We start from the raw sequence: 13,725 nt of genomic DNA on the forward strand, positions 1-13,725 counted from the left end.
ACTCAGAAATTTACATCTTTACACTGACTCACCTTTACTCAGACGGTGCACGTCTAGAAGACAAATCCAAAGTATTCTCAGGATACCTGAACAGGAGCTTAAAGGCAATAGATTTACTTTATTTTTTTTTTTTTTAAGAAGGGTCAGATTCCCCTCTAGTGTCACAGACAATGAATTCATCAGAAAGCGACCAATTCCCCACACCTCCCTTCCACCCCGAACTCGGGTCTCCAGAACTCGGTGGCGCAGCATGATGACGCAACACCCCCTCCCTTTACTGCAGAGCCTCTGCCTAGGCTACCGCTGCCACCACCCCGCCCCCTTCTGGGCGCCAGTAAGTGTGGCGGTAGCCCAGCTCCCGCCGTATAGCCCTGCCAGGACAGATGCCCTCTAGTGGCTCAGTGTCTAGAAACCGCCAAAGAGGACGACCCATGACATCGCGGGGCTTTGAGGGTAAGATCGACCAGCCCTTCTGGGAGGGACGTGGGCTGACAAGTACGCTGGTGGCGCCACCGCGCGGACAAGTACTTTACTACCAGGCGAAGATAGTCGGGGACGGAGTGAGAGGTAGAAGGGAAATAGGCGGTAAATGAGTCAACACTGGGAGAGGAAGGCGGAAAACACTACGTTTCCCAGAGTGCTGCGTACCTGAAGAGCATTGAAAGGGGAACCGGAAGTTAGCTTTTCCTGTGGGACGGTCAGGGACTATTTGTGGACTCGATTTCCCAGAGTGCATAGCTTCCGGCAGCTGCTTGCGCGCTTCAGGAGGGAGCGCCGAGGGACCTTTGGTGCGGCGTTTAACGCGGGGCTCTGTTTTCCAGGGCCCCGACGCGGAAGTGTGCGGCGGGCTGGTGCGCGGGGTCCGCAGACTGAGGCGCCGGAGACGACGCCTCAAGCTCCTGGCTTCTCCTGTTCTTCGTCTTTCTTCTCGACTTCAGCCGCATCCGCCGCTGCGGCGCCTGCCCCGGCCGACATGGCGGCCGTGTTGCAGCAAGTCTTGGAGCGCACGGAACTGAACAAGCTGCCCAAGTCCGTCCAGAACAAACTTGAAAAGTTCCTTGCTGATCAGCAGTCCGAAATAGATGGCCTTAAGGGGCGGCACGAAAAATTTAAAGTGGAGAGCGGTGAGTGAGACGTTCTTCGGGCCTTCGGTTCTCGATGTGTCCCCATCGTCTTGCCCCGCCGCGCAGCGCGCAATTTCACTGCGACCCTTAAGAGAAGCACCGTTTCCCTGTGCTCCGTGGGCACCTTAGGCCCATTCTTTCTTTTCCTGCTCTTTCACAGTCTGTTAAGGACTTAGAAAACACACGCTAATTTAACGTTCTGTTTTTATATGTGACTAACGGGGTAGATTTGCAGCAGACTTGGAGTTTGCGACCTTAGTCAATCTTACAAGCTTAGACTCTTAACCTGTTTGGTTCGTGGTTTCATGTTAAGCTCTTGTTTCCCCCCCCCCCCCATGTTAAGTAATGTTATTGTTTTGTATATAATGGACCACTTAATGTACTTGTCTGGGGAAGGGGATGTTGTGGTCTCGAAAAGAAAGATGTGTATTGACAGGAGTGGAGGTGCGTAATATGGTGAATGTGTAGTAGATAACGGTCAATGAAGTTTCCCCAATAAACGTTGACGTTTAATAGAAAATATTACCTGTTTGTAAATACAGTAGATCTTCAGGAAGGAACATTTAAGAACAGTAGTGATTTGGACCGGTCCTTGGAGGAGGACATCATGCTCGGAAGGATGGAGGGACAGGGCAGGAGAGGAAGACTCCGGAGGAGATGGATTTACTCAGTGACTGGGACAATGGAGGTGGGGGTTTGATGAGTCAGAATTAGTGAGACTGGCTCAGGACAGGGAGGGCTTCAGAGTGCTGTACATAGGGTCGCAGTTGACTCGACCGCACATAAAAACAAGTGATTTGGACATCCCTAGTAGATTAATTGAATGTAAGTTTTCTGTTTCATGTCTTGCCTTACCATTTATTTGGTAAATTTCCCTTAAGTGGAAAAAGTCTTGTATTTTTTTGTTTGGTTGGTTGCTTGGTTTTTATTTTAATTATTATTTTCCAAGAGACACATACCCTTTTACTTCAAAAAAGTGTAATTTGTCAGGCAAAATTGATGTGGAAAATTAGAGCATTATTTTTTTTTTAAGAGCATTGTTAATTTAATGTTGTCGTCGTTAAGTGCCATGGAGTCGTAGGCAACTCATAGTGACCCTGTGGACGAAAGTCGTGACTTTCATCCTTTCTCCAGGTTCATAGGATTTCCAGAGGCAAGCTGTTTACAGAAGTGGATGCCACTCCTGCTTCCAGTTGTTTTAATCAGGGAACCCCACCAAACACTTCCACCATGGATAACCACTTTTGCATTTGACACATTAGTGTCACAGTGTTCAGCTTCACAGCAACCACAAGTTACCTCTGTATGGCAGTGGACACACCAGGGCTACTTGACCTAGAAGAATATTTGACCAAAAACAATTTAGAACAGCCCAAGGGCCCTATGGTATATTACCACTGCATCTGGCATGCCCAAACGCTGGCAAACTCTGGGCCAGAGCCCCCTAACTCATCTAGCAAGTTGGCTCTGTGGCCACCCACTTGGGTTACACCAAAAGCCCCAGGGTTCCCGACTTGCCTGTCTCTCTTCCAGGCTCCAGAGACCACGTGCATCCATCCAGTTGACACAGAGTATAGAGAGGCACTTGCCCTGCCTCCAGGCATGGCCTTACATTTCAGTATTTTACCATTAATTTAATACACAACCAACATCGAGTGGCTGTGGCTGTTCATTGCAAGATAATTTGCTACACCAGATTGAGTCCCTTCTCTGGGGAATGTGCATCTTTATTTTCACATAAACTTAGTAGCGTAATAATATTTGGTTGACTCATACTGAAGATACAGTCGCAAGTGTTTTATCTATTGCAAAACAGATCTTTTAAAGCAAAGCAGCAATTTTAACTAAAAATTTTTTCTTAGGCCAAATAGTCTATCGAGGTTTGGGTAAAAAAATGCTTAGATTGAATAAGACATGTTCACTTTCAGGGTGCTCATAACTTGGGTAGACAAACAATTTGTAAAACCACTTTAGACCATATTTTCTTTGGTCATACAAGTCAATTGGAAATATTAAAAGTTTTTTTATTGCTCGATCAGTTATCTATTTTCATGGTTTTCCATTTGTAGTACCATTCCAGTACTCTTTTGTCTTTCATGGTTTGTTAATTTTGAAGTCGAAGTTACTGAAAATAAGTAGTAACATTGAAAAAAAAAAAAGTAGTAACATTGATAATGTGTGTAATCTTTTTTTTGTTTGATCTTTTTTTATTCTTCTGTAGAACAACAGTACTTTGAGATAGAGAAGAGACTATCTCATAGTCAAGAGAGACTTGTGAATGAAACCCGAGAGTGCCAGAACTTGAGACTAGAACTAGAAAAGCTCAGTAAGTATTGAATAACATTTACAAGTATCTTTAAAATAATGACATCTTTAAACACTTAAAGATTTGTTTATGCTTTGGAAGCATTTCCTTTATTTATAAGTACAAATTTTATATCATTTTCTTATTGTGATAGTTTAATCTCCCACATAGGGCAAAGACTTTTTCAGAACACAAAGCTTATACTCAGTAGTTTTCTCTGGGATCCAATTTTTCTTTGCTTTTAAAAGTGATTTTGGCATAATGTAAATTAAACCAGCATCTAAGTGTTGTTGTAAAGTAAAGCACTAGATTCATATGACCATCTGCTCATATAGCCAAATATATAAATTGTTACATGTTTGAAAAGGCTAATGTGTAATGAAACTGAAAATTAGTTATTTTTATGTCACTGACTAAAGCCTGCTGTTTAATAAAACTTTTTGCATTGTCTTTGTTATAAATTTATGTAAATAGCTCTGAATCTCAAAACCTTTTTTTAAGGCTGAAATCTAATAGTGGAAGTAGCTTTTTTCCTTTTTTTGTTATTCTAGATGGTTCATAGGATTTTAGTTAAAGGCGTTGACATTTCTTGGAAGGATGATGTCCTTCATGTTTTGTATATGGTTAAGAAAAGTAAATATTACTACCTTTTTAGATAAAGCTAGATTTTATTTGGATTGGTAGGGAAAGGAAAGCAGGTAGCTAATAATCAAGTAACTTTTGGAAGCAACTTTCCCTCTTAACAGATCCATGTCACTGCCTATTTGGACTAACTCTTCTTAGCTATTTTTACTACTGTTGGAATTACTTTATTTTTAAAATATGGTATGTATTTATGGTAGTGTGTGTACGTATACACATAAATATTGCATAGTTAGTGTTCTTTCATCATTTTCTATTTTTATCTATTAGTGGTGCTAAAGAATTGTAGGAAAATGGCTCTTATTTATGATTATTATTATTATAGCTGTCTAGGAGAGGGAAAGTGTGGTGGTAGAATTTTTAACTTTTCATCCATTACCTTAGACCTGACTATATGGCCAGGTGAGAACGTGTAAGTAAAATGAATCTTTGATCATGGTGGTAAGATCTTCAACAGTAGACACATGGTTCACTGCTGATCAGCATCTTAAAAATCATCAGTGACTGCAAGGCCAACATAAGAGAGAGCTGACAAGAGAGAGATTGGCAAAAGCGTAGTCTGGTATAACTAGAAAGAGTCAGAGGTTTTCCTTGCAAAAGGAAACTGTTAATACAGAAATTTACTGCATTTGTTGCTGGACTAAACCTGGTCTTTCACTGTATGGTATCCTTTGTCTTCTCACCCCCACCTCCCGTTTTTCTAATAAACTATACAACAGAGGCAAAGTGTATGTGGTTATTTGCAATGACTATTGGACCTAGTAATTAGTAGAAGTGGATGGAGCATTGTAGGGGGTCGTATCTAACCTTGTAGCAGCTATTCATTTTATATTGTGAATGTTGTTCATGAGAGTAGTTCATTTCCCCACAATGGTCTTCCTTTTCTGATTGGTATCAGAAGTGTAATATGAGCCCTCCAAAAATCCAAATAGAGCAACCAAATGTTGGCTCTCTTGCTCAGTCATGAGAGTAGGTGGTGACACCACCTCATTCTTGGTTGCCTACAGGATGTCGCAGGCAGTTCCTATCCAGGTTATTCCCAAGACTCTTAATATTTGGACAAGGCCCTGGATTTTTACAGGATTTATTAACCAACCTCTATTTGTGATGTAGGGAACCACTGTTTTCACATCATCTCTAGCCTATTCAGTATTTGATATGAACAGGATATAATCAGTGTAATGTATAGTTACAGTTTGGAAACCATATGGGGCAGCAGTTCTATTCTCTTATGACTATGGGTTAGAATACCTTTAATGGCAGTGAGTTTGATTTGGTGTGTATGTTTACTGTTTTTTTTGTAATTTGATGTAGATGATGTCATTGAGAATTAAAGGATTAGATAATTTTATATGTACTTTTTTATAAATATTTTTTAAAAAATTACAAATTTCCTTTTTGAGACAAGAGTAATAAATGTAAAAATTTCTAGCAGGTGTAATACTTTGTTTTCTTTTATGTTAAACTGTTTGCTTACACGTTAAATGGTAAAAATATCTACAGCAAATTTAGATTGTGTTTATACTTTTGAAATACAATTTAGCCTCCCTGGGTATCAATTCCTTTATTTTTAAAATATATTCATATTTCATTTGCTTGAAAATGCATGTTGTAATTTAGGAGCCAATACATGTACGATAATGAAATTTGTTTAATACAGATAATCAGCTGAAGGCACTAAGTGAGAAAAACAAAGAACTTGAAATTGCTCATGATCGCAGTCATGCTGCTCAGGTAAAGGCCTTAGTCTTGTGGATTAAGTTAATTATAAACATATCTAGTAAAGTTTCTATTCTGCGTATGTTTAGTCAATGGTAAGGTGAAATACATAATCCTGGTTGTGAAAGACAGCTACTACAAACACGTGAGCTTAACATTTAATTGAATCTTTATATATTTACTGGACATTCCTTTCACTTTACAATAGTGGATACAAACACTATGTACCATTATGTCTATAGCTGTGATTTTTAATTTTTTTTTCTTTAATTCTAAGAATATTATCAAGCTTTACAAAGACTTTTAGGGATTTCTCTCTTTCCATACTTGCCTTACATTCTTCTTTCAGTAATTGTCTATTGAAGATTTACTGTGACAGGCATTGTCTCAAGTCTTTTGACAGTTCGGAGTTTATATACTTCCACATGAGTAACTATTTCTTTAACCATGAATTAAGTATAGCAAGGACTATATTATTAGACTATATTAAGTAGTAATAAGCATTATATTAACACTTAACAGCATTAGTATTAAGAGTTACTGTTATTAAGTATATTCTTTTACTATCACAAGCAAGCAAGATTCAGCTGAAGATTATCCAAAATAACTGGAATAGCACATCAACAGAGCACTTCCTGAAATCTAGACTGGGTTTAGAAGAGGCTGTGGTTACTAGGGATATTGTAGCTAATGCTAGATGGATCTTGGCTGAAAGCACGGAGTACCAGAGGAATATATATCTGTGTTTCATTGATTATGCAAAGGCATTTGACTGGTCCACAACAAACTCTGGCTGACTCTGAAAAGAGTGGGAATCCCAAACACTTGATCATGCTTATGTGAAACCTATACTTGGACCAGGAGACAGTCTTTCGAAAAGAGCAAAGAAACACTGCATGGTTCAAAATTGGGAAGGATATACACCAGGGATGTGTCCTATCACCTTACCTTTTCAATCTATGCAGAACAGATTATATGGGAGGCAGGGCTATATTAGGAGAAATGTGGCATCAGAATTAGAGAAAGACTCATCACCAATGTGCGTTATACAGATGACGCTACCCTCCTTGCTGAAACTGAGGTGGACATGAAAACGCTTGTTGCAGATGGTCAAGGACTGCAACCTTCAATATGAATTGAAGCTCAGTATCAAGAAAAAGAGTCTCACCACTGGGCCGATTGGCAGCATCACAGTAGATGGTGAAGAGATTGAGAGTAACAGCTTTAGTTTGCTTGATTCCACAATCTGCATTTTTGGTATCAGCAGTTAGGACATTAAAAAGACATACGGCATTGGGAAAGTCTGCTGTCAGAGACCTTACCAAAGTAATAAAGGGCAGTGATGTCAGTTTGGCGACTAAGGTATGTCTGATACAGGCTTTGCAGTCACTTGCTATGCATCAGAGAGCTGGACAATGACTGGGGGTGATAAATGGAGAATTGATGCTTCATGCGCTGTGGTGTTGGAGAAGAGTATTGAATATACGACGGACTGCTAAGAGAACAAACGTTCGTCTTGGAGAAGGTGAAACCAAGCTGCTCCTTGGAGGCAAGGATTCTCAAGCTTTGTCTGACATACGACATGTTGCAAGAAGGAAACAGTCCTTGGAGAGGGATGTCATGTTTGGGAAGGTGGAGGAACAATGCAGGAGAGGAAGACCATTGATGAGATGGATTGATTCAGTCACTGGGATAGTGGAGGTGGGTGTGTCAGAGACAGTAAGATTGGTACAGGATTAGGGAGTCACAGGCGACTTGATGGCACAATGGATCTACTATTATGTTAATATTTAACAGTGCACTACTATTAATATTACTAAGTATACTCCTTTGTTAATACTTAACAGTATTAAGTATTGCTAAGTATACTATTGTAGTCTTTGCTGTATTACTTATGGTTAAACAAGTGGTTACTCTACTAACTAATTTCTTGAATGAAGTCTTTATGTCCAGTGATCCGTAACTTTAGAAACACGCTTTGTTAAAATTTGCATTTGATTTAAAAATAAAAGATATTTGGTATTGAATTAAAAATAATTTTATAAGGTCTTGAAGAGAGAAGAGTCTCCCAAAACCTGAAGAGATATACAAACCTCCACTATAGCTAAAAATAATTATTACAAGAAGTCAGTATTACATACATATAGAAATTTAAGAAGGGAAAGCTATAGTTAGATGTGTAAATAAATCAGAATTATACTGCTTATTTCTTGATAGAAAGATTTTTCCAAGTATTCTTAATGTATTTTTTTATCCAACCAAATCAGATAGTTTAAGTTTGATAAGGTAGTTCTAAAGGTAATTAAGAGAAACAAACATTTGATAATTGATTGGATCACTCAAATATATTGCCATAAAGTCCATTCCAATTTCTTTTTTTTTTTCCATTCCAATTTCTAATGGCCTGCTGTTGGATTTCTGAGACTATAAATCTTAATGAGAGGAGACTGTCTGTCACTTTTCCTCAAAGTTTGTGAATTTCAGCTACCAAGGATGCAAAGCCTTTTGATTAGCAGCATAGCACGCAATGAACTATACTACCATAGATCAACAATTTGAGTCCATCAGCTCTTTTGTGGGGAAAAAAAAGATGTGTGGTCTCTTCTTAAGATTAATAGGAGGGTCACTTTGAGTCAGAAGTTAATTGGTGCTAATGCTTTAATTTATAGTATAATTTTAGAAGAGTGTCCACTTAGGAATACTTGCCTGGCTGCATATGAAAATACTTTAGAATCTCATGGTTATTAAGCATTGTAGTATATAAATTGGTTTAAGAATAAATATAAGGAATAGCTGTTTTTCTTGCAATGTACCATTTAGTCAGAACCAACCTTTGGGAGAACCTCCAGTGGATTTTCAGAAACAACAAATTGTGCATGAGTAGACTGCCATCGTTCTCCTGCTAAGCAGCTGATGGCTTTGAACACAGTGCCTTTGAGTTGACAGTACAACTCCTTACCTTTAATCCATGAGAGCTCTCTTAGGGAATAGTTGAGATTGATAATGGAGCAAGGATCAGTCATATGGCTGTAGATTAGAATCAGATACTGTACAAGTAGTAAAACCATGTAGGATAATAATATTTTCTAGGAGTCAAGGAGCTCTAGTGGCCTAGTCACAAGAAATTGTGCCGCAACCCCAAAGCCATGAGGTTCAAGGCCACCAGCTGCTTCACAAGAGAAGGATGGGCAGTCTGCTCCCATGCAATTTACTGCTGAAAAATCACTGGAGGATCAGCTGTGGGTCAGTTCCAACTCCATGGTACACAGCAAGGAGTCGAGAGTTGCAGATTTGTTACTTAAAAATTGTTTTTCAGTAAAATAACATGCATGTGCGCCTATAAAAATTAGCAATATCATTTCAAGAGATTCTTAGTATGGAATTTATATATTCTAAAATTCTTTATTTAAAAGAATGACAGTAACTTACAAGCAATTTGAAGTGTTTGGATTTATTTTGTAAGTTATATTTGAGAATCTGATGTGGTGGAGCAAAAGTCAAATATCAAAATAGGTATTGTTTGTACGCTGTAATCAAACTAATTTCCAATTTGGTTAAAATATGAAGTATTGTAATTTATATACTGACTGAGAAGGACTTTGTACAAACCTTTAAAACTAGTGATAGTGATATTTCATTAAAAATTTTAAATTCTCTATTAAAAAATTATTTAAAAGTTTTGCTTTGGTTTGATTATATTTCTGGGAAAATGGTTGGTGTTTATTATTAGATACATAATATTTGGCTACTTTTAATTTTTAAGAAAATCACTGAAATAGAAATGAGAAAAAGAAATTGAAAAAAATTCAGAGAAAGTTATACAAGTGGGTAGCTATACAAGTAGAAAGTGAAATAATTGGCTAACTTTAAAAGTTGTTTTACAGGACTTCACATCAGATACATACAGAAAAACAAGCTAATTTTTACCTCCCACATTGCCAATTTCTTTTCCTTTTTTTGCCTTCCTCCTTTCACTCTTGACTTCCATTAAGTTTTTTCTTTCGTGCTTGAATTGAGATTGGAATTTGTGACTGAAATCCATATAAATTCATACTGTCTTGCTGCAAAATAATTTGATAAGAGTCTTATATAATTGCATTTCTTGGACTCTTTCTTGAGCTTTAAGTAGATTTATAGAACCAAATGGTAAATCCAACAATATTGGTGCAGTGTTAGTAATAAATGAAAAACAACTTAAATGTTCTATATGTTTTTACATAATTAGGACATTTACACATGTAGAAAGAGAAATGAGATGATTTCCACAATCTTAGTAAAAATAATTGTTGTTGTTGTTTATTGCCATTGAGTCAAGCATGCCTCATAGCAACCCTATGAACAAAAGACCTGAAGCCCTTCTATAATTATCATAATTTCTGCAAGTTAATAGAGTTTCCGGAGGCATGTGGTTTAGGAAGTGGATGTCAGGCCTGCTTCCAAACCTGTCTTAAACTGGAAGCTTCACCAAACACTCTCCATTATGGCATTGACACCACCCCCCCCCCCCCCCCCATGGCACAAGGTTCAGCATCACAGCAAACCCAGATACCTCAGTGAAACAAGTTGAAAGGAGTGCTGTACAACTTAGAAGAATGTTTCTCCAAAAAACCCAAAGGTAAAAGTAGCCAGAATATGAACAGAAATACTGTAATTATTTTTAGTTTTTAACCTTTTAATTTTTAATGGCTAAGAGAAAAAATCCAATTCTTAAATATAAACTGAAGTCAGCTAAACTGACAATATCATGTTCATGTTTCTGTATTATTAATAGACTCACGATGTTTTTTTAATATGTAATTTCTCATATGACAGAGCCAGTTTACAAGAACAAAAGAAGAATTAGAAGCTGAGAAAAGAGACTTAATTAGAACTAATGAAAGGCTGTCTCAAGAACTTGAGTATTTAACAGGTATGAAGAATAGATGTTATTGAGAAGTACTTTGATCTCCAGCCTTTCTCATTTTAACAGTTACTCACCAAACATTTTGTTGCCGATGTTTCTTTGTCATAGCTCAGTTTAGAATGAAAAGTAATATATGTACTTGTTTCCTATCTTTTGGACAGATGAAATACTTACCTCAAGTAGTTTTTAGACAAAGCTTTACATGTATTTATTTTCTAATTTATAGTGTATCAAATGGAAACAATTTAAATGTTAACTTATAGAAGCTGAGCTACTTTTTAGTGAGGGGCAATAATAAAGCTGAGCTACTGCTATTCTTTCTTTATACAAACAGTTTTGTTCATAAACATTCACTGTAAAACCTAGAGACAGACCATGTTTGAAAACAGGCTAAAAGCTTTGGGAAGTGGGAATAAAGAATACGTAATAACAACTGATGCATTCAGGTGAATAATACTTTTAAGTGGTTTATCTAATGAACGGTACCATGTTTAGTTTCTTTTTTAAAGATTTTTGATAAGTGGTTTATCTAATGAATGGTACCATGTTTAGTTTCTTTTTTAAAGATTTTTGAAAACTACTGTTTCTATAAAGAAAATTTTTCAGGTATCTATGTTGCTATACATGCTCTAACTACAAAGATGGTGTGTCTCTTGTGGTTTGAATCCATCAGCAGCTCCACTATAAAAAGATGGGCAGTCTCTTTCTGTGTGACTTACAGTCTTTTAGTTTTACAGTATTATTTAATTAAGTAACCACTATTTCTGTTTCAAAAAAAAAAATAATTACTTTAAAGTATTTGTTGTTGCTGATTAGCTTAATCGAGTAAGTAAAATTAAAGACAATTTTCCCTCCATGGAAACCTAGATGTTTAAGCAACATAAAGAAATATAAACACTTACATTCTGCCTTTGAGGAAAAGGCTTTTATATGTCACTACTTTTTAACGTAATAAATGGGTATTTATGAAGGCCATTAACCATAAGCATATATGTTAGGAAAATGAAAGTTAACATTGACTCAGGTTTAGAAATGGTTTTTAAAGTAACTCTTTAGATTGTATGTTTAGACACTAGAATTTTATTTTCTTTGGAACCTATTAAAATTAACATGGTAATTCAGTGTAACAGAAACAAGTTAAAAAGGGGAAGTTTAAAACTGCTTTTTCATTTAGTGTATTTCTAAGTATATACGTACACAAAGCCCTGATAACTCACTATTTTCAAATTTTAGAGGATGTTAAATGTCTGAATGAAAAGCTTAAAGACAGTACTTCAACAAAGGGTGAACTTCAGTTAAAATTAGATGAACTTCAAGCTTCTGATGTTTCTGTGAAGGCAAGTAACAACTTAATATGTGAATTGCTGGGGAGTTTTGTTCAAAATTTAAATATAGGCAGGTTGGCAAAGGTGTGTTAATTTTTAGTGTCAGAATGATACCTTAGACTTAATTTTATTTGTTTTGCTTACTTGTAATTTAATTTTATCATACTTTTTACCTGATTATATTTCCTTTAAGAAAGTTGGCAAATACTCTTCCTTATTTTAAAATAAAATTCTGCTTATTTTCCTTATCTTAGTTTTTTGAATAATCATATGTAATAACTAAGCATGTTTTGGATTTCATTAGTATCGTGAAAAACGTTTGGAGCAAGAAAAAGAATTACTACATAATCAGAATACATGGCTGAATACAGAGTTAAAAACCAAAACTGATGAACTTCTGGCTCTTGGAAGAGAAAAAGGAAATGAGATTCTAGAACTTAAATGCAATCTTGAAAATAAAAAAGAAGAGGTAAATTAGTGAAACACTATCTTTTTAGGATGTAGCTAAACTTTTCAACTATCAAGTAAGATCAGGCTTTCTGATGTTGAAACATAGCTCACACACTAATGTTTGGTCCAGAAAAGTATTACTATGTTTAAATTAAGATAGTCTTTTGTGAATCTTGGTATTATTTACTGTCATTGGTTTTCTAAAACACATTTAACAAATAGTGGTAAGGCTTTGTGGTCCATGTCCAAACAAACACATTGCTTCATGAGTTTTATTTCTCTTGGCTATACATTTTATGTAAAATGCTCAAGATTGTTTTACTTTTGCTTTGAACCATAAAGTTCATTTCAAGTTAATTTATTATTATACGCTTCTCTACCAACTCTGTCTTATGGTTTTTAGGTTGCTAGAATGGAAGAACAAATGAATGGTTTGAAAACGTCAAATGAGCATCTTCAAAAGCATGTGGAGGATCTGTTGACTAAACTGAAAGAGGTATACAGATAATCACTTTAAGATCTTTTTCTTGCACGAAAATAGTAATATGAAACTGTTTATAAAATTATTTTATATTTTAAAATAGCTTTTTACCATGCCAGGGTAAATGTAACTAGGCTAAAAATAGGATTAGAAATAATAATTATATGCTATATCCAGAATACTGTTTAAAAAACTTTGTTGGATTAATTTCAGTATCATTGAACTGTTCCACTTTATAAAGATGCTTATAATTTATCTTTGCTTTGGAAGTTGGTTTTTATTTTACTATTTTAATCTTTTGCCTGTCCATTTTAAAAAAGTAAAATTTTTTTCAATCTTGGCATTTGATAAACATTACAAGTTTGTGGTCAAAGTAGGTTATTGTAATTAGGTTCTTTTTTTAGGCCAAAGAACAACAGGCCAGCATGGAAGAGAAATTCCACAATGAATTGAATGCTCACATAAAACTTTCTAACCTTTACAAGGTAAGTACTCTTATCAAGAATTTTACAAGCTAATATTACATTAGTGGCTGTTTATTATATGACACTTTGGATTTAATTTTTAGAGTGCTGCTGATGATTCAGAAGCAAAGAGCAATGAATTGACCCGGGCAGTAGATGAACTACATAAACTTTTGAAAGAAGCTGGAGAAGGTAAGAGTTAAAATTATTGGGAAGAATATCTTGTTTTTGGATAGAAGGTAACTTTTTTTCCTTCATGAATATATTGTTGGGTTTGAAGTCATTGCAACTTTCCCCCCCTTTTTAAAAAAT

General features: G+C 36.1%; 1 protein-coding gene across 1 annotated transcript in view; it reads left to right on the forward strand.

The window, feature by feature from the left end:
• Nucleotides 1-814: 814 nt before the first annotated feature.
• TPR (translocated promoter region, nuclear basket protein) overlaps nt 815-13,725 on the forward strand; it is a 114,198-nt gene continuing 101,287 nt past the window's right edge. Inside the window, exons 1-9 of the mRNA XM_006901318.1 lie at nt 815-1,124; nt 3,346-3,450; nt 5,732-5,805; nt 10,603-10,699; nt 11,927-12,030; nt 12,323-12,487; nt 12,872-12,964; nt 13,354-13,434; nt 13,518-13,605. Of these exons, the coding sequence (XP_006901380.1) occupies nt 974-1,124; nt 3,346-3,450; nt 5,732-5,805; nt 10,603-10,699; nt 11,927-12,030; nt 12,323-12,487; nt 12,872-12,964; nt 13,354-13,434; nt 13,518-13,605 (958 nt within the window). The 5' untranslated portion in view covers nt 815-973. The remainder of the gene's footprint in view (nt 1,125-3,345; nt 3,451-5,731; nt 5,806-10,602; nt 10,700-11,926; nt 12,031-12,322; nt 12,488-12,871; nt 12,965-13,353; nt 13,435-13,517; nt 13,606-13,725) is intronic.

The sequence above is a fragment of the Elephantulus edwardii genome, unplaced genomic scaffold (genome assembly GCF_000299155.1).
Source record: "Elephantulus edwardii isolate Elephantulus edwardi_28Jun2011 unplaced genomic scaffold, EleEdw1.0 scaffold00318, whole genome shotgun sequence".
Lineage (NCBI taxonomy): Eukaryota > Metazoa > Chordata > Mammalia > Macroscelidea > Macroscelididae > Elephantulus > Elephantulus edwardii.